This window comes from Martes martes (assembly GCF_963455335.1).
Source record: "Martes martes genome assembly, chromosome: 15".
NCBI classification, from domain to species: Eukaryota; Metazoa; Chordata; class Mammalia; order Carnivora; family Mustelidae; genus Martes; species Martes martes.
Window position 1 is genome coordinate 4,932,653 of NC_137903.1, and position 20,596 is coordinate 4,953,248.

The window sequence follows — 20,596 nt, forward strand, 5'->3', positions numbered from 1 at the left end:
AAGACAGTTTAGGATCTAGAAAGGATTCACTGGCCCCTCGTGACTTCCTTCTGCCTACACGCCTACTGTAGAACTCTCATGAGGACGCCGGTGTTTTAGCGTGGCCACTGCAGATGACAGAAGAGGACCTAGGGGAGAGCAGGACATGAAGCAGGCGACCGTGAGACACACCTTCCAGCTCAGGACCCCTCTCCACGTATGTGCAGGCTCCGGAAGCCTTGGATCTGTCCTGGCCCCAGGTCCCCAAAATTTAGACAAAACCAGAAAACCACCTGACATGATTACACACCAGGGCAAGAAATACACAAGGAAAAGGAGCGCGACAGCAACGAACCGTTCTGAATTCTACTGCGCTCTCGGGATGAGCCTACGGAGAGACGGCTGGGCTCTCTGCAACCCCACGGAGCGCAGAAGGAACGAAGCGGGAGAGAAGCCGAGCCAGCTCGGCCGCTCCCCAGAGGCTCTCCACCAGCCTGCCTACGGCGATCGGCATGAAGCGGTCTGCCGCACCGCCTCTGTTCTGCCGTCCGAGAACCTTACGCTAGGAAGCCACTCGACCCCCTTCCTAACTCTGGGTGTCAAAAAGAAATATATGGTTAGCTAGATGCACCACAGAAGCTGACCACGCTTCACTCCCCTACTTAGGGTCTCCGAGCTGCTTTTCTGGCCCGCCTCTGGGAAGGCGGCCTGCAAGTCAAAGGACAGGCAGAGCAGGCTGCTCAGTCATTATTTAAAAGTAAATAAATAGGGGCGCCTGGATGGCTCAGTGGGTTAAAGCCTCTGCCTTCGGCTCAGGTCCTGATCTCAGGGTCCTGGGATCGAGCCCCGCATCGGGCTCTCTGCTCAGCAGGGAGCCTGCTTCCTCCTCTCTCTCTGCCTGCCTCTCTGCCTACTTGTGATCTCCGTCTGTCAAATAAATAAAATCTTTTAAAAAAAAAAAGTAAATAAAAATTCTAAAAATTAAAAAAATTTTTTTTGCCGTGCTTGCTCTGTCCCTATCAGGTCCTTCTAGCTTATATCCGTTGACCCAGGATCTAGTCAAGATCACTATTTCGCGCCCCTTCGGGGAAGAGGCACGCGCCACGCAGACGTGTCTGGCTCAGCGCAGGATGGTGCACCCCGAGCTCCAGCGCTTTTCTTTTAGAAAAGGTGTCTGCCTCGAGATCCCGCATTCAGGCCAGAGGTTCTCTCCCAAGATCCCTTTCTCTCCTCAATAAACCATGCCTTAGACTGGCAGAAGACAGAAAATGGGAGACAAGATCCCACCAAAACCTCGGCAGCACCGGACTCCCCTGCCGTCACTGGACCGGCTGGACCCGAGCCGCGGTGTCGCGGCGTCACGGTGCCAGAGCGCCGCGGGCCTGCTGGGACCTACCTTCCGGGCGGGAGAGCAGGGAGCCAGGCAGCCCAGCGCGGCATACTCACCACGCCTCCCTTGTCCCCCTCCATGAACTGGACGATCTGGCACGATGACTTCTCCCAGAGGAAGATGTGCCCGCAGTCACTGCCGCTCACCACAAACTCACTCTTGGGGCCATAGAAATTGACGCCTTTTACTGAAATGATAAAGGAGGGAAGAAACCACTGGAGAGTTGGCATCAGGCCTGTATATATTTACCTCATAGGGACTTGAGTTATTCACAAACTCTAAGTCAGCTAAGAGCCAAAGAAGTCCTTTCATTTTCACAGAACAAACCAAGGGACTGCGTGTATATTAGAGGCCAAAAATCACGCCAGTCCCAGAAACGATTTCTGTTGCCCCGCAGGGCTCCACGGGGCTGAGGGGCTGCAGTCCCTCAGCAGCAGCCTTGGTCCCCGTGATCTCCGCCCAGTGGAGCACCTCTGGCCTCACTAACGCTTTTCTTGTCCCAGGCTGAGTCACCCCAGCTCTGCCCACGCCCAGGCAGCCCTGTCCTATGCCCGAGGATCACCCTGGGTCTGTCAGGGCTTCCTGGGCCGCCAGCAGGCCTGAGAATGAGGGCGGGCTAGGCCGCCGCTGCCCGTCAGAGGCACGGAACTGTGCCTGCTACCGAGACTCTCAAGGACACGGCTCCAGCCCCTGAAATGACTAAGAGAAACCGCGCGTCCCAGCACCCGTGTGGCGCCATGGCGGTCACGGCACTGCACCTGGCTTCTCTCTGCCCGCGGACTACATTCCAAGCACTGGTTCCCCACTCGCCTCACCAGCTCTGAAGAAAAAGGACAAGTCACTGCTCTCCCCAAGTCAAACTTACAACAGGTACCTGTTAGGGGCGGTGAGGACAAGGAGCAGTGGCCACCCCAGCTCTTCCGTATGCTGGCGGCACACAGGGAGCTTTTAAAAAAAACCCTATCAAGCTGCACCCCATCCCAATTAAACCAGAATGTCTGGGGACAGAAGCCAGGCCTTAAAAGACTGGCAGGTGACTCCGTGGCACCGCCGAGCTCAGGGACCACAAACACAACACAGACGGCCCCTCTTCGCCGCAGCCTGCGGACGAGGCCCTGGCACCAGGCCTCTGCCCCTGCCTCGTTCTGAAGACTTGTTGCCCCCTCCGCCCTAGAGCCAGAAGCTCCTCACTCCTCCCGACCCCCTGGTTTCAGGTAATTCAGTGCCCCAGACTGAGGAGGGCTCTCCCAGACTCCCTAACAGCCTGTTAAGCCTGAAGTTACCTGAGATCTTTTTTATTTTTATTTTTTTAAGATTTTATTTATTTATTTATTTGACAGAGATCACAAGTAGCCATCGAGGCAGGCAGAGAGAGAGAGGGGGGAAGCAGGCTCCTTGCTGAGCAGAGAGCATGATGCGGGGCTCGATCCCAGGACCCTGAGATCGTGACCTGAGCTGAAGGCAGAGGCTTAACTCACTGAGCCACCCAGGCGCCCCGTTACCTGAGATCTTGAGAAAAACGCGTTCACTCACGTCTTCCTATGCCTGAATGAGGCTCCACCCCTGCAGTGAGAGAGGTTTCCGGCCCTCTGTGCTTGAGCACAGCACGCCCACGGAAGCGCCGGCCCGATGAGGGACACTCTCTCACGGCCCTGACACGCAGCCCCGTCCTGTCTGTGCAGCCTGAACGACACACTGCAGTCCCTCGGCCAAGCGCCGGCCGCTAGGAGGACGAGCTCACCTGTCGCGTTATTCCTGTGGCCCTTGTATCTCTTCACATACTGGGCCCCGTCGCTGTGAGCGGAGTTGAAGAGGTAAATGTCTTCGTCATTGTAGCTGGCCAGGAGCTCTGCCAAGAACAAGCACACAGCAGTGAAGGCAAAGGCTGAAACAGAGCTGGGACCAGGAGTGGGGGCTGGGGTGCAGCTTCTCGCCAGGAGCGCCCCCTCCTAACACCCCGCCAGAGCACCCATCTCACTCCGCTGGAGCGGCAGGCAGGTCAGGCGTCCAGGGCAGCCCGAGGACACACTGCCGGCCCAGGGGCGGCAGGATGCTCAGGAACATCACACCCGTTAAGGCAAGAATGAGCCACAGGCATAAGCACTTGCTCAGGAAAGAGCCTGGGCTTCGGGACGGGCACTGCGAGCCTCATCTGCGGCATTCTGCGGGTGGCGCCGGCCCCTCGAGGCTCGCCTGCGGCAGCCTCCCACTGCGCGCCGGGCACTGGCAGCCAGGCCCCGGCGGCTCCGGGGGAGCCAGAGCACAGCGGTGAGCGCTGGAGGGCGCACGCCCCGCGGGCTCCGCAGCTCCCTAGACAGAGGGGGCGTGCCAGCCTAGGAGCTGGGCCCTGCTCACGTACCTGTGCCGTCGTGGCTGTACACAAGACAGGTGATGTTTGCTTTGGACTCACTGTTCACCTGCAATAAGGAGCAGATACTGACTGATGCCCCACCCCCCGCCACTCGTTACACCACCTTCAGGAGACAGGTTTTCCTTCAAACTCCCCTCTATCTTCTCCCAGAGAGTGAGAGAGAGAGAGAGGCAGAGGCAGGAGTACGAGTGAAATGTGGCCAGCTCAGGGGAGAGGGCTTCCTGCTGGTGGTTTTCTGTGTGCGAGCCATGTGACAGACACACTCTGTCCTCCCGCCTTACCATCACGGGGCAAGGCGATGACCTTTACCTCTACACTCTGAGACCAAGAAAACCTAGGCTAACAGAGGTAAAGTGACTGCCCAAGATCGCAAAGCTGGTAAGTGGCAGAGCCAGGACTCAAATCCAGGGAACGGACTCGAAAAGTCCAAGCAACTCCCACCGTGCCAACGATGCTGGGGGCAGCCCTGGGCTTGAGTTAGGAAAGCTGGGAACCACTGGCCCCTCATGAATCTTACCAGGTGATGAGGACAGAATTTCTTGAGCACTCCATTGTTCTCGTTCTCATCGATTTTTCGCTGGTCGTAAATCCTGTAAGGGGAGAAACAATAAAATGTTAAAATTTAACGAATGCCCGGGGCGCCTGGGTGGCTCAGCCATTAAGCCTCTGCCTCCAGCTCAGGTCTTGATCGCAGGATCCTGGGATCAAGTCCCACATCTGGCTCCCTGCTCAGCGGGGAGCCTGTTTGTCCCTCTCCTATTCCCCCTGCTTGTGCTCTCTCACTTTCTCTGTCAAATAAAAAATAAAAAATTTAAAAAAAAAAAAAACAAAACTTACAAACTGATCCCTTGGAGAACTGCAAAGCAGGGCAGGAGGAGCCGGGAGCTGGATGTCAGGACGGGTAAAGGACGCCACCGCCACCGGGATCCCGGCTCCCAGCCTTGCCCGCAGGCCCTCCTCTCCCAGCCCTTTCCGAATCCTGACTCTCGTCCAGACACTCCCCAGTTCGCGCGGGAACCCGACATCACACGAACCCGAGCGGCTTCTCTCTCCTCTCAGCTTTTAATCGCTCACCGTTTATTTCCACTGAAAATTCCCCAATAGCCTTTACTGCTACAGAGGCCAGGCTTCTAGAAGTCCGTGGGTCTTCCAGCCTGTCCCGGCCTCTAACTTGGCCCGTTCGTCCTCTCGCTCCTCACAGCGACGATTAAACCCCCCGCCCCGCCCAGGATCTCCCCAAGACTCCTCTCCTCTTCTTTCCTGCCTTCATTCCCATCCAACCACTGTCACCACTCCTCATCAATGAGCCTTCATTCCAACACCTAGGACAGATGTCATCAGCCAGGTACCCTGTCAGGTGCTGGACACACGGGAGGAACAAGCCGCCGCCGGTGTATTTCCTCCCACCTCAGCGCGCCTCTCCCCAGCTGTGCTCTTCCCCCTCCGAGGACCGGCTTCGCCAAGTCCAGTCCTCGACCTCTTCCTCGTGCCGGTCTGCCCATTTCCTAAACACCCTCCCTCCCTCTCCTGACTTTCCACTATTGCTTTTTCTGTCCTTCCCTCTCATAGTCAAACTACTGAAAAAAGCAACCTGCGTTCAGGGCTGTCGAGTCGTTTCCCGTTCCCTTCTCAAGCCATTCCGATCTAGCCTGGGCCCTCAGCCCGCTGGTGAGGCCTCCCTGGCTCGAGTCACCGGTGGCCCGACAGCCTCCACCCACAGGCCACTCTCTGGGCCTGTCCCTCTCCTCTTGACACCATTCGGCCGGTGGCCAGCCACCCCTTCCTGGCGTTCACGAGCTTCTCCGTCTTTCTCTCTTCAACGCTGACGCTCCCCGGAGCTTTGGTCTGAAGTTCTCCTCTGACTCTATAGGGGAAGCATGACGTCGAGGGAGCTTTGGCCTAGATTATTTGTAGTATCCTTCTGACTGACTTCCTTGCTCATGCTGTTGCCAAAATTATCCTAAACGCAACATTTTACGCAAATTCCCCGCTTAAAATCTCTCCAGTGAGTCTGTATTTTTCTCCTAAATAAAGTCCAAGTTCCATCTCTTAGGACTCTCCACCTCTTCTCCAAGAACTTGTACATTATACGAGAACAAGCAGAAAAGAGCAAGGCTTCCTCGAACACACTGTGTCACGTGTCACAGCCTGTGTCCTACCTCTACCCGCGATCCTCATGTCTCGTTCGATTTGAGGATTTCCTCTGTGAGAAAGAACAGCATGGAGAAGTGGTTTCCCCCGCATTTAAGGAGTCTGAGGTCAAACACTGACTCTGCTGCTTAGCAGTGGAGTAATCCTGGGCATTTACTTAACAATTTTTATCTTTAATATACTTGTTCCTCCAGAATGTTCCTCAAAGGCGAGGTCTGGGGCACCTGGGTGGCTCAGTGGGTTAAAGCCTCTGCCTTCAGCTCAGGTCATGATCCCAGGGTCCTGGGATCGAGCCCCACATCGGGCTCTCTGCTCGGCGGGGAGCCTGCTTCCTCCTCCCCTCTCCCTCTGCCTGCCTCTCTGCCTACTTGTGATCTCTGTCAAATAAATAAATAAAATCTTTAAAAAAAAAAAAAAGGCGAGGTCTGTCTATTTAACTGTGGGCTAGCACTAGGGTGCTCAGTAAGCACGGGAGGAATGGAGGAACGAATCAATACATGTCTGTGTTCCCCACAACTTTCTGCTTAACTTCCTGCATTAAGAATATTGTCCGGAAATGTTTGCTAAGTGAACCCCGAAAAAAGAAAAGACAAACAGGAGACTGCTACTGCCAAGTACTCCTCCTCAGCAAACACAGCAGCTGATCATCTGATGTTTCCCCTCTAAACAAAGCCTAATCAACAGCCCTTAAATATCACTAAGTCACCATAACTCTCTAAGTCAGCAAATTAGTAAAACATATTTAAGTATTCAATATTTTGGTGTATGGCCCATTCGGTGTTCCTCGGTACGGAAGACTCTCCGCTCTTCCTTTCTGAGCAAACCCTTACCTTCCTTCCCCTCTCTTCCCTAACTATTTAAGAAGAACCTACTATACTCTAGATAGGACGCTAGACTGGGGGTTGGCAAACTTGATCTGAAATGGTAAGACAGGAAATGTTTTAAGCTGGCAGGCCATCTGGTCCCTGTCACAACTACCAAACTCTGCCACTGTAGCATGAAAGCAGCCTTGGATAATATGTAAATAAATGGCCATGGTTGTGTTCCAATAAAACTTTACTTATAAAAAACAGGCAGTATAGGGGCATATGCATGGCTCAGTTAAGCACCTGACTTTGGCTCAGGTCACAATCTCAGGGTCCTGGGATGAAGCCCAGCGTCAGGCTCCCCACTCGGCCGGGAGTCAGCCTGTCCCTCTCCCCCGACCCCTCCCCCAGCTCCTGCTTGCTCTCTCTCAAAACTAAAAAGAAAACAAAACAAAACAGGCAGTAGAGTTTGCCAGCTCCTGTGCTAGATGGTGTGGATAAAAAGATGAATACAAATTTTCCCCCTATTTTCTAAGCATAGAACAGGACCTTGATATTTAAAAAATATATATTTTTTAAATGTCAAAGACTTTATTTTTTCGAGCAGTTTTAGGTTTACAATACTATCCAGGGGTGGCAGGGGTTTCCCTCACTCTCTGCCCGCACACACACCACTTCAACACTATCAACATCACTCACCAGAATGGTTTTTGTTTGCTTTTACCAAGGATGAACCTACACCGACACACTGCGGCCACCTGGGCATTTGCTCCTGACGTATTTTCTACAGGTTTAGACAAATGTATGACATAGATCCATCGTTATGATACCATATGGAGCATTTTCACTGCCCTGAAAATCCTCTGTGCTCTGCCTGGTCCTCTCTTCCCCACCCCCACCCCTGAAAACCACTAGCATTTTTATCATGTCCATAGTTTTTTGCCTTTTCCTGAATGTCATATGATTGGAATCATATAGTATACAGCCTTTTCAGATTGGCATGTTTTAAAGTTAGTAATATGCACTTCATGGTCCTCTGTGTCTTCATGTCTTGACGGCTCACTTCTTCTATAGCACCGAACACTGGTCCAGCATCTGGATGTACCAGTTTATCCATTCACCGACTCAGGGACACCATAGTTGTTTCCAAGTTTTGCCAACAACGAAGAAAGCTGCTCCACACATCCTGTGTACAGGTGTCTCAGTGCACGTACTTCTCAGCTCCACTGGGTAAACACCAAGGAGCACGGCTGCTGGATCGTGCAGGAATAGCATGTTTAGTTTTGTGTGAAACCACCAACTGGCTTCCAGGGTGGCCGTACCATCTTGCACTCCCACCAGCAATAAATGAGAGTTCCTGTGGCTCCGCATCCCTGCCAGCATCTGGTGGTGTCAGTGTTCGGGAGCAGGATCTCGTCATTTAGTATGCATTTTCCTAATGACCCAGGAACATGGAACATCCTTTTACATATTTATTTGCGATCTATATACCTTCTTCAGCGAGGTGTCTATGTTAAGGTCTTGGACCCATTTTTTAATTGGGCTGTCGAGTTTTAAGAGCTCTTAGTGCATTTTAGGTTAACAGGCTTATCTAGATATGCCTTTTGCAAATATTTAATCCCAACCTGTGATTTGTCTTCGAATTCTCTTGCACAAAGAAGTTTTTCATTTTAATGAAGTGTACCTTATCAACTATTTCACAAATCACGTTGCGGGAATCGTATCTAAAAAGGCATCACCACTTTTTGTCCGACATCTCAGCAAGGCTTCAGGTGTGGCTGTTGCTCTCCAAGCCTCCCAACGCCTCCCAAGGACGACAAGAAGGAAGATGCCAGAAAGCCGACCAAAAAAGACAAAGGCCCAGTGAACAAATCTGAGGGCAAGGCCAAAAAGAAGTGGTCCAGAAGCAAAGTCTGGGACAAGCTCAGTAACCTGGTCTTGTGTGACAAAGCAACAAGTGACTAACTCTATAAGGAAGTTATAGAGTTATAGAGTTATAAGCTTGTCACTCCAGCTGTTGTCTCTGAGAGACTGAGGAGGCGACTTCCTCTGGCCAGGGCAGCCTTGCAGGAGCTCCTCAGCAAAATCCTTACTGAATCGGTCTCAAAGCACAGAGCACAGAGCTCAAGGAGCTTCCGCCAGCAGCGCCGAGGGGGGAGGTGCCCGAGCTGCCAGTGAAGATGCATGAACAGAGCCCGCGACTGTACCTTCCGGAAAATAACAATTTATTAAATCAAAAATAAAAGCCATCACCATACCAAAGGTCATCCAGGTTTTCTCCTATGTGATCTAGAAGTTTTACAGGTTGGGGTCTTACTTTTAGGTCTGTGATCCATCTGAGTCAGGTTTTGTGAAAGGTGTAGGGTCTGTCTAGATTCCATTTTTCACATGCGGATGCCCAGCTGCTCTAGCACCGCTTGCTGAGGAGATCCTCTCGGCCCCACTGTACTGCCTGTGCTCCTTTGTCAAAGATCCGTCGACTACATTTACGTGAGTCAATGTAGGGCTCTCTATGCTGTTCCGCTGATCTACTCGTCTATTCTTCTGCCAATACTGCACTGTCTCCGTGACTGCAACTTTACAGGAAGTCTTGAAGCTGGGGGGTATCAGTCCTCCAACTCTGTTCTTCCCCTTCCATACTGTGTTGGCTATTACGGATCTCTTGCCTCTCTATATAAACTCTAAAATCAGTTTATCACCATCCACAAAATAACTTGCTGGGATTTTTACAGGAATTGCACTGAATCAACAGATCAAGTTGAGAAAAAGTGACATCTTCACAACATTGATTCTTCCCATGCCCTTCAAATACAGCGTGGTTTCAGCACGGTCTCAACACCCTTATGGCATCTCCAAAGGCCTTCACGTATCCATTAGCTTGTTACCTTAAGCCTCTCTCTTCCCTCCTCACCTCTTCTCCCCACCCCCCAACCCCAGCCCGCCCACCACCTGTCCCTGCCCTTAATCTAGCGTTCTCTCTCGGTGTTGCTGATATCGGCCTAAGAACAGAAAAGTAAAGGGACTATTTATTGAGTATTTATCAGTCAGGACCTATACCAAATCCTTTACCGATAAATTTACATGTCAACACACCAGGATTCATTCATCTGATACTTTCTCCTTTTCCTCACTCCCGTCAATTCGTAAACCAACCTAAGTAGGATCCAGTAGTAGGCATCCACGCCTCCACCACCTCCATTTGCCTACTTTTTCCTTTCTTCCCCCACCACTTTTCTGGCTATAGGCCAAAAAGCAGGTCTCTCTAGGCTTCCTTTAAATGCTTCTTCACAATACTAAACCAAAATTCAGTATTCATGATGCAAAGGCCTTGAGGATGAGTAAGCAATTTCTCTGTATTCCCTTGAAGGACTTCTTTCAGGCTAGGAATGAAAGCTAATGGCGTCATGATACAAAATATTCATCAAAAATATTTTCAGATTTGTACTGGAAGGTGAGCTCTTTAGGGCCCTTCAAAGAAATAATCAGAAAGGGGAAATCCGGGGCACCTGGGTGGCTCAGGGGGTTAAAGCCTCTGCCTTCGGCTTGGGTCATGATCCTAGGGTCCTGGGATTGAGCCCCCACATCCGGCTCTCTGTTCAGTGGGGAGCCTGCTTCCCCCACATCCCCACTCTGCCTGCCTCTCTGCCTACTTGTGATCTCTGTCTGTCAAATAAATAAATAAATTCTTAAAAAAAAAAAAAAAAAGAAAGAAAGAAAGGCTAAATCCCAAAACATTCAACTGGCTGAACTGAAGAGGTGCCAGAGAAACTGTACGAGCCTAATGTCCGAGAAGAGCTGGGGTGCTCGAAGGACCACCTACGTGCACGGGGTCAGTGTGCCTCCAAATCTACACACGCCAAGTGAACAGCTTACATCTGTTAAAAATTTGCAACGTACAAAGGGACAGAGGCTACTGAGCTGATAACAGACAGAAAATCCGGGGCGCCTGGGTGGCTCAGTGGGTTAAAGCCTCTGCCTTCGGCTTAGGTCATGATCCCAGGGTCCTGGGATCCAGCCCCACACTGGGCTCTCTGCTTATCAGGGAGCCTGCTTCCTCCTCTTTCTCTCTCTCTCTCTCTCTCTCTGTCTGCCTCTCTGCCTGCTTGTGATCTCTGTCAAATAAATAAATAGAATCTTAAAAAAAAAGATAGATACAGACTTTTCAAGCAATCCAAAGCTCTAAGCAGGAAATCCAAATGGGAAATTTCAGTAAATGCTTTATTTGGAAGAGGCAGCACCTGACAACTACAACCCTTTTTGATCAATAGCTTATTAAAAAAAACCCAAAAACACTATTCCTACGTATTTACTACTGGTGAATAAAGGATAAGAATTTGGAAAGCAAGGGACACAGGAAATAGGCACAAAGTTGTCTAATTCTCTTGTGGCAGGATTCTTGAACAAGGGAAGGTCATCTTTCATGTATTTCTAAAAACTTACTCTATCCCCATGATACGTACCAGTGAAATTAATTTCAGAATGCAGTTATGAAAAAAAAAAAAGTGCTCTTTTTTTAAAAGGAAAATAATGCTTTTCACCCCCCACCCCAATCAAGAAAGCAAAAAATCATTCGTTTTTCTAGCGATCCTCTCCCTCCTCCTTTTCAAACTGATGATCCCTGAGTAAAGCAGGATAGTATAACCACAAAAACAGAGCTCAAACAGGCCAACTGGGTAGGGAGGGGATACAGTTTGTGACTAAGGGCCAGAAGGAAACTAAGTGATGCACATGGGGATTGAACCTCTGAACTCTTTTCCTTAGGATATGCCTCAACAGACTGTGTTACAACAAACATTCACAGTAACAAAGATATCACTAAGGAGAAAGAAAACTGGTTCATGACAGTGGGAGTCAAAAACCCAGAGCTCACACTGAGTACTCCCACTCACATCATTTCTGTATCTGAAGCCAGCCTTCAAAATTTCTAGTACATGTTAATTTATATACGAAAAATGGTGGAAAATATTTACTAATACATCAATTGCTAGTAAACCCAGATTTATGTCACAGCTGCTATGTGGGGACCTTGGTCAATTCATCAAACTTCTTTAAAACATGGCAATCTCATATGCCTGGAGCACCTGCCTTCGGCTCAGGTCATGATCCCAGGGTCCTGGGATGCAGCCCCCCACCAGTTTCCTTACTCAGCAGGAAGTCTGCTTCTCCATCTGTGCCCCACCCTCCCACCAAACCCGCCCCATGCTTTCTCTTGCGTGCTCTTTCTCAAGTAAATAAAATCTTAAAAAAAAAAACTTGACAATCTCTGTAATATGGTAAGCTATCCCTCAGGAATTCCTACTGTTACATCACGGAACAGAACGCCCCAGAAGAAGCTTAAGCTCTCTGGAAGAGGATAAAAAGTTCAAGATGGTGGTTAATGGATTCCGAGCCCATTCACATGTGCCACAAAGGACATCTGGTGGTCCCCAATGCATCAGTCTCTAAGTCTTCACACAAAAGAGCCAGACTCACCTTACAAACTGATCTCGTCCACCCACTGCAAACTGGTGGGTATTGGCAGGATTCACATAGATCGTATACAGCCCCACTTTCTTCTCCTTTTCTTTTGTCACCACCAGTTTCCTTTAAGAGTAGAAGAGTGTAAAAGTTATACTCTCTAAAAGACCCAGATGGTCACGACAATAGAGAGCACAGAGAGTAACGCAGACATAGCTAGTAAGACCAGATTCTTGGGGCACCTGGGTGGCTCAGTCGTTAAGCATCTGCCTTCAGGTCATGATCCCAGGGTCCTGGGATTGAGCCCCGCAATGGGCTCCCGGCTTGGCAGGAAGCCTGCTTCTCCCTCTCCCACTCCCCCTGCTTGTGTTCCCTCTCTCGCTGTGTCTCTCTGTCAAATAAATAAACAAAATCTTAAAAAAAAAAAAAAAGACCAGATTCTCACTGTGAAAGCAAGAAAAAAGCTGTTTTGTTTTGAACACTGGAACAAGAAAAAACCAAAAATCACCTCCACATATATTTAATAAATGCTACCTTGGAGAAGGAAAAACAAACGTGTAGTGAAGTCATTTTCTGGTGTTCCTCAAGACATGTAAATTAAAGTATATGAAAGTACTGCTTCTCAGGTAGTGTCGGTTTAGCCGGAGTCCAACACGATGATAAGCTATCATTAAACAGACGATACCACCCACATCTTCCCATCGATATAAATACATCCTCCCAATCCATCTGGGAGCAGGGAGCAAGAGGAGGATGAATCATAAAAACAGTGGCCAGAAAAGACCTTAAGGTTAGAATCTACCTCCTAGGGGGCACCAGTTAAGTGTCTGCCTTCGGCTCTGGTCATGATCAAGCCCTGAGTCGGGCTCCCTGCTCAGTGGGAAGACTGCTTCTCCATATCCCTGTGCCCTCCTTCTTTCTCTCTCCCCCAAATAAATAAAATCTTTAAAAAAAAAAAAAAAGAAAGAAAAGAATCTACTTCCCAGATTCCACAGAAGTGTCACTTCCAACCCAGCTCTAAAAATGCACACGGAAAAATGACAAGCCTCAGCCCTAGCACAGGACGGCCCAAAGGAAAGCAGCATTCTTCCTTTATCTGAAGCAGGTGAGGAGAGATTCTCATGGAGGCAGCTATTTCTAAAACTGGAAAATCATCTCGAAATTACTCCTCTGGTTGTACCACAAAAAAAGGGCGATCCTTAGGAGGTCTTTGGAGTCCTGAGTAAAACCCTATAAAATTTCAGTTTTAGCCAGAAGATTCTGGCTAAATAGCCCTACCTGTCCCAGCTTAAGGGTGGCACTATGAATACTTTTCCTGAGTCCAAGTGTCCAGCCAGTCAAATATGCTATCACAGAGATTAATGAATTTACAGGAAAGGAAAGACAGGGAAGGAAAGGGCTGGGTTCTAGCTTTCGTTTTTAATTCTACGGTTTTGTGCATTCTGTTGTTATGGAAACGGAAAGAAATATAACCATGACAACGAGTTTCTTTGTAAAGAAATGATTTTAGCATCTTCTCTGCATGGTCAAAGTCCCCCCAGTCTAGAACTGCTCTAAGCAAAGTGGAGAGATTTTACTTGATTTTAAAATCTCTGCAGCTTTTCACGGAAGCACTACCTGGGGGCGCCTGGGCGGCTCAGTCAGTTAAACGTCTGCCTTCAGCTCAGGTCATGATCCTAGTGTCCTGGTATCAAGCCTGCTTGTCCCTCTCCCTCTGCCCCTCCTGCCACCTAAATTACGTGCTCGCATGCATTCCCTCAAATAAATAATAAATAAAATCTTGAAAAAAGAAACAGTGCGTGAAGCTCATTAAAATGAATGTCATTAAGGAAAACACACACATACACAACCCTCAAAAACACAAGGTAGAAAACATATCCAAACTGAGTTTAAGGAACAAAACTAGCACAGAGGAGAGGCAGCTCGAATCAGGTCTCAAGTCGGGGAAAAGCAGATGCCACTGCTCTTCACAAGATCATCTCATCTTCTCAGCAATGTGGATTTTCAGAAGGAGAGAGGCAGACAAACATAAGGTTGACCATGTGGAAGCAGAAGCAGAAGGCAGAAACTGAAGGGACAGATTATGAAACAGGGCTCCACCACCCTGTAATCCTGACGAGCTCGATCTAATGCCTCAATGTACTCATCGGAAACAAAAAATTCTCTCTCCCAATGGATAAATGCAGAGTACCATGGGTTTTCCAGGGAGCTGGCAGAGGCGCTATAAAAATGATTAATCATGGCAGCAGGTGAAAAGAAAAATTTTTTTTCCTATCAGAAGGAGGGAGCACATGAAAGCCTAAGAAACAAACTTACCAAATTTTGCCTTAAACTTTGCATTTTTAAAAATCACTCAACAATGTATTATTTGTTTCAGGGGTACAAGGTCTGTGATTCATCAGTCTTACTTTTAGTAAGCAGGTATGTTCCAACAAAAAGGGGAAAATAACTACAGATCGGGGCACAGAAGTCCTCGGAAGAGTATCTCAAACAGGCTTCCACTGGCTAAAGGAATATCCCACCCACAGCTCCAAACGCAACTCTTTTCCTAAAATGTCAGCCAGTCTCACCACTTCCAGAGACGTAGCTATCATAAATACACAAAAGAGAAGTTCCCATTATGCCAGCTTCACACAAGGATGCCTCTGATGTGTGGATGTTCGCGCACTAGCTTCACACATAGAGAGCTTGGAGTTTCCGGCCATGACCTTACATGAGGTCCCCCACCTCTGTCAAGCTTTCTACTACTTCTTCAGCCCCTAAAGCAAAAACTTCTTGAAAGTTCACAGTCTCTTATTACCCCGAATCCAGAATCTGGGCCGCCTCCTCCTCCTTCAAGTTTCTCCTACATTCCCTCTTTGAATTTCTAGCCCATCCATCAGTGCTTGCATCCGGAGCCACTGCTTCTGTCATTTCATTCCAAATTCAATAATCTGCCGAAGTCATCTGTTTTGCCCACGACAGGGTCTCCAACTTCTTGTGATCTAACAGTGGTTTTCCTATGAGCTGGCGCACAGGGTAAGCTCCCACTCTGTTTCACAACTCTCTACCAGAGCAGAGCAAACAAACTTAGCCCACTGGTTGCATCTTTGAGCTTCCCCTCCCCTCTGGAAGTACAGAAAGAAAATAACAAGGGGCACCTGGTGGCTCAGTCAGTTAAGCAGCCCCTTCCGCTCAGGTCAAGATCCCAGTATCCTGGGATCAAGCCGCATCAGGCTCCCTCTCCCTCTCCCTGCTGCTCCCTCCACTTGTCCGCTCACTCGCTCTCTCTCGCTCATAAATAAAATCTTAAAAAATAAAGAAAAATAAATGTCTAATAATAACCAACCCCGAGATTATGTTTCCTAAATTAGCTTATCTTCTACTCCTATGTTTTATAAATCATTAACATCCCTTAGTTAACATTGGTAATGACATACAAGACTTGCTATAATTTTTAACACTAACGAGACCATAAATAATGTAGATAGTCCATTAACAAGGTAGAAATTAAATAAACTCTGTTATACCACTGCTTTAACTACCATGGTTAAATAGACCTTTACGGTCGGATGTAGAAAGATCTCTAGAACATGTTTCCACATGAAGAAAGCAAACTGCAGGGGCCTACACGTGTGTATTTATACATAGGTACATTTAATCCCATTTATGAGGGGAACTGTATATCTTAAGATACATAAAAGTACACAAACAGGATTGGAAAGGTATTCCAAAATTTTTAACAGTGGCTACCACCAGCCAGGAAAGTGGGGGCAGAGAGGTGTGCATGAGACAGCATTTACGTTCTGTCAATATACTTTATTATTTGAATTTTTAAAATAAGATATATTTACTTATTATAAGAACAATTAAAATTTTTAAAACTAAACTAACCAGTAGCTATAATGTAATCAGTTCCAAATGTGGAGCCAGACACTATGCTGGGGCACCAAGGACATTATCGAAAACACTCAAGGAGATCACAGAGAGAAATACTGATTGGTTATGTCCCAAGTTAAGGCTGGAGAAACGGAGTCCAGAATGGTCAGCGGTGCCTGAGGGGCAATCTGACCCAGGTCTGTTCAGATCCAAGTAAGATGCTCTGTTCTTTACGGGACATCACACGGCTGAGGAGTGATGCGATTAACCATAGGAGTCTCAAGTTCATGTAAAAAGAAACTGTTATGGCAGACTCTATTACAGGCACTAATATTTTCATGCAAGACTTATCCTTTGCTTACATGTTTCTATACATAATTGAACTAAAAACTCCATCGGACCGTATCGCTAGGCTGCTCTGCAGAGTAATGTGCTTCCTGTGGGCGAGCCGAGCGGCACCCAAGTGGATGGAGAGGAGATCACCACGTGATTACAGCCGACACAGAAGACAGCTGAAGCTCGTTTTAGAAAAGAAGGTAGACTGAACAGTCCCGTGCTGCTGAGCAGCAGACCAACCACAACAAAGAAGGGAAGCAGCGCCCAACCCTCAACCTGCTTTTTTGCACAGGCACGGAAGGACTCTTCGGATGGACCAGACACGTGGATATTACCTAGGACAGGTGGGGTATGTTCAAGGCCAAGAGATCCAGTTCTGTAAAAACATTACTGCTATACTTACGAAGCTGGCCGGTCTTGTCTGAGGTCAATGGTGAAGACAACCGCATCTTCACCTGCAGATAGGAACGTACAGGGAGAGTCCGGTTCCAGGGCCAACTAAGGGACAAAAAGACAAAGGTTTCTTTCTTTCTTTTTTTTTTTTTTTTTAAGGATTTTTACTTATCTGACAGAGAGAGACACAGCGAGAGAGGGAACACAAGCAGGGGGAGTGGGAAGAGGGAGAAGCAGGCTTCACGCTGAGCAGAGAGCCTGATGCAGGGCTCGATCCCAGGACCCTGGGATTATGACCTCAGCCAAAGGCAGATGATGGAGCCACGCAGGCGCCCCAAGACAAAGGTTTCTACAGATTAGAATTAGAAGCCAACTAGTTCATTCCTTTATCTTCAGGAAGGACTGCACTTCAAATGTCTCAGCAAGAGAGATGTCTAGCTTTTTTGCTGTAAAACCCCAGGAAAGGACTAATAAACCCATTCTCTCTTGTTCTGTGTGAATTTGTCACAGTTTATTTATTCCAAACAAGTCAAAAGGACAGGAGTTTTGCTATTTCAACTAAGTCCCCAAGGGATCTGAATAGAGATACCAAAGAAAAACATTAACCATTAAGGTTCATTCTCAAAGAAAAACAATTAAACTCTCAGGTGGGGAGAGAAATGGTGCCCAAGTTTCATTCCTTACACCTTAGTTATAAAAATTAGTTAACTAATGGGTTGAAGCCAGGCTTAAGAATCAAGGAAACAGGTTAACTTTCATATTCTTCTGAGCTATTCGGCCTAGAAAAGGATATCCCACGTCCACCTACCTACCGCTTAGGGTTTGTGTGAGAGGGCCGCCGTCCTTCTACAGCATGACCGCTCTGAGACGAGCTCTCGGCTCCTCACTGGCTGCCCCACGACTGTCTGTTCTATATTCCCAGTCCTAAACAGGACGTCCATAAATAGTGCTGTCCCTGAGAGCTGAGAGAAGCTGGAGCTCTCGCACATGAGGGGCCGGCCACTAAGACCTTGGAGCTGTTAAAGTGTTCCAGATACAATCAAGGGAAATTTAAGAGGTTTGGAAGGCACAGGAGACCTCAAGGATTTCCAAACCAACCGCTGGTCAGCTTAGGGCTTAGGTATCATCACCTGAACGCTGTACGTGCAAGATCTAGAAAGTTTTCAAATACTTCACTTGCAAGAAGATAAGGGTGGCTGCTTTTCATCCTTTTCTCATCTACAAATTTTAGGACAAAAGAAGTGAGGCAGGTGGCCACGACAGAGGAGACACAGGGCAGAGATCTGGGAAGGCCCCAGCTGAGATCCTTGGTGGAGGATCGAGACCACACAACCACGGGGGCAAGAGCTTACTTACCTTGTGAGACGCTCCCTTGTGCTGGGCCACACGCTTTGTGTTCTTGCAACACTGCGTGGCAGACAACTCTGCCACCCGCACCTGCCCATCACGGGCACACATGGCCAGGGTGGAATCACCGCTGTTGGGAAGGAACTTGGCCTGGGTATTAATGAGAAAAGAGACATACAAAAGAAACCGAGGAGGTGAATCTGAGAGGGGGAAACTATAATAACAAACATAACCCATCCTTCTGGTCGCACCAGAGCTGGAAACTTAGCTCTCCTAGTCTTACACCGTGGGCTCAAGTCCAACTTCTTCCCAGAGTTAAAGAAGAGGGAGGAGAACCTTCTGATGCAAGAGAGCATTTCAACCGACCCTGCAAGGCTGAGCTGGTACAGGGTAAGTGCGCGGGTGAACTAGGACTGCGCCTACTAGGGGAGAAAGTTAAGAAAAGAAGAGGGAAAATCTATCTTGACTCAGGAAGCAAACAGAAATGTGCTACAAAGACAAAGGAAACCAGAGGAGATGCTGGGGAAGAGATCGTGCCTAGGAATCAGTGCTAGGACCAATATGACGGGTGGGGCTGGTGAGTAAACAGAGACTAGTGATGCTAACAAATACTCGTCAAAGGTTCCAACCAACCCAACCAAAGGATTCCACTAACCCCACGCCTGGTTCCAAACTGTTTAACTTCCATTGCTGTATAACTGCCCTGGTCCCTTGTGTTATTAGTTCTACACTACAGACCAATAAACTGAAGCCGGAGATTAAAGAATTTGCCCACGATCACAAAGTTAATAAGGGGCAGGGCCAGGAACTGAACCCAGTCTAGCTCTGGAGCCTTCCCCCAGGGCACACTGAGTGCCTTCCTGAGGACTTCCAAGCGCCCCACCGGTAATGAGGCTTCTAACCACCTCTGTGCTTAGGAAAAACAAAAGGCTGTCGTGGGTCTCCGAGGGCATTTGACGCCTCCGAGTCCTCACGGGAGCCACGGCAGGACTAGTCCTGATGCCTACTTCTACCGCAGCTCTCCGTCAGCTCCCTGTGCAGGCCTCTCAGGCTCGTCTAACTGCCGCCCGCCCTTCTCAACTGCTGTTCTGCTCCCTTGCCTCACCTGGAAGACATTGCTCTTGTGGCCACTCTCGAAGTCCAGTACTGGCTGCCGCCGCACCCAGTCCCAAACCACCACCTTCAGGTCATCGCTGCCACTGGCCAGCCAGGTGCCGCGCTGGTTAAAGTGCAGGGTGTTGACACAGCCAGTATGGCCCTCCAGCCCGTGCTGCAGGCGGAAACGCTGCACAAAGACTCTTGCCCCGCAAGCCTCATACACGAAGCGGGCGCTGGAGCCCAGCTCCCGCTCCCGCAGAGCAGGGAGGGCTTGCCAGCGAGGGCGGGGCAGGGCGGACGTCTCTGAAGACACCCAGTCCTCCAGGGCCCGCTCATCGTCTGACGAGTCCTGGTCACGGTTGGCCCGCTTCCGCGGGACCCGGCGCCTAGGATGCTCTTCCTCCTCCTCCTCTTCTTCCTCTTCTTCCTCTGATCGGTCATGGACCTGGTTTTCATCGTTGATGGAGTAATGGCCAGTGTCCTCCATGCTGTCAGAGTCCTTGTCTTCACCCGAGCTCTCCGTATCTGTACCCCGACTTCCTGTGCTGGTGCGATTGGGGCCACCATCATCCCCGGTCAGGCTCAAGCTCAGGTCCGAGGCCTCCACTTCAATGCCTGAGGATGTCTCCCGGCCCTCCTCAGCGCCAGACATCTCCTCCGGACTGCTAGACAAGCTTCCTGCAGGCCAGTGAGATGAGGGGAGTGAGGGGGCAAATAAGGAAACGGGACCATGATCAGAAGGATGTCCCGCCTCAGTCTAAAAACCATCGTCCAAAGGTCCAGACACCAACTTCGATTAAAGTGTTTCTGTTCATATGCTTACCAAGACTACCTTCTGAGTAAGACAAGAAACTGAAAAGATTGAGACCAAAGCCACATGCAAATAAAGGTACTTCAACACCAAGTGGAGAACTCCAGGATGGCCCGAGAGCGATCAATTCTCTCTCTCTTGCAAAGCATGGACAGGCTGTGCCCAAGTACCAACCACCTTAAGCTCTGTCCTGCTCGAGGCACATCCACCAGTCACACCGAATAACTCAACCACATGTAAGAGAAAAGAACATCCATGCCCAGCAAGAAATGGTATAGACATCTTCTTAAAGAAAAACGGAAAATAACAAATGAAAATCATTGTGACAATGGGTGGGAGTTGAACTATTTCCTACTTCAAGAAAGCACCGCTCCTCCCCTCCCCCCAAATCCTAATTTCTTCCCTTGAGGTCCTAAAATCCACTAACAACCAGAAGGAAGTAGAAGGGACAAGTGGGACTGGGATCATTAGGATGGGTTTTTGCTCACCTTTCACTAATAAACATATTCTGACTTCCATTAACCTGACAATGCTAATGCTACTGCTAATTATAGGAACTCTTTATTGAGGTAGAGCTTTATCAAGACGCACACACAGAA

The 20,596-nt window shown here is 48.8% G+C and overlaps 1 protein-coding gene across 11 annotated transcripts in view; it reads right to left on the minus strand.

Annotated features, from left to right (window-relative positions):
* Positions 1-20,596, minus strand: part of DCAF8 (DDB1 and CUL4 associated factor 8) — a 42,397-nt gene that overhangs the window by 5,458 nt on the left and 16,343 nt on the right. For all 11 annotated transcript variants that reach the window (XM_080824530.1, XM_080824531.1, XM_080824525.1 and 8 more), the window contains 8 exons: positions 19,194-19,864; positions 18,098-18,238; positions 16,752-16,846; positions 12,170-12,280; positions 4,258-4,330; positions 3,729-3,786; positions 3,111-3,218; positions 1,426-1,556 (listed from right to left, as the gene is read on the minus strand). In XM_080824530.1, coding sequence (XP_080680656.1) covers positions 1,426-1,556; positions 3,111-3,218; positions 3,729-3,786; positions 4,258-4,330; positions 12,170-12,280; positions 16,752-16,846; positions 18,098-18,238; positions 19,194-19,864 — 1,388 coding nt within the window. The remainder of the gene's footprint in view (positions 1-1,425; positions 1,557-3,110; positions 3,219-3,728; positions 3,787-4,257; positions 4,331-12,169; positions 12,281-16,751; positions 16,847-18,097; positions 18,239-19,193; positions 19,865-20,596) is intronic.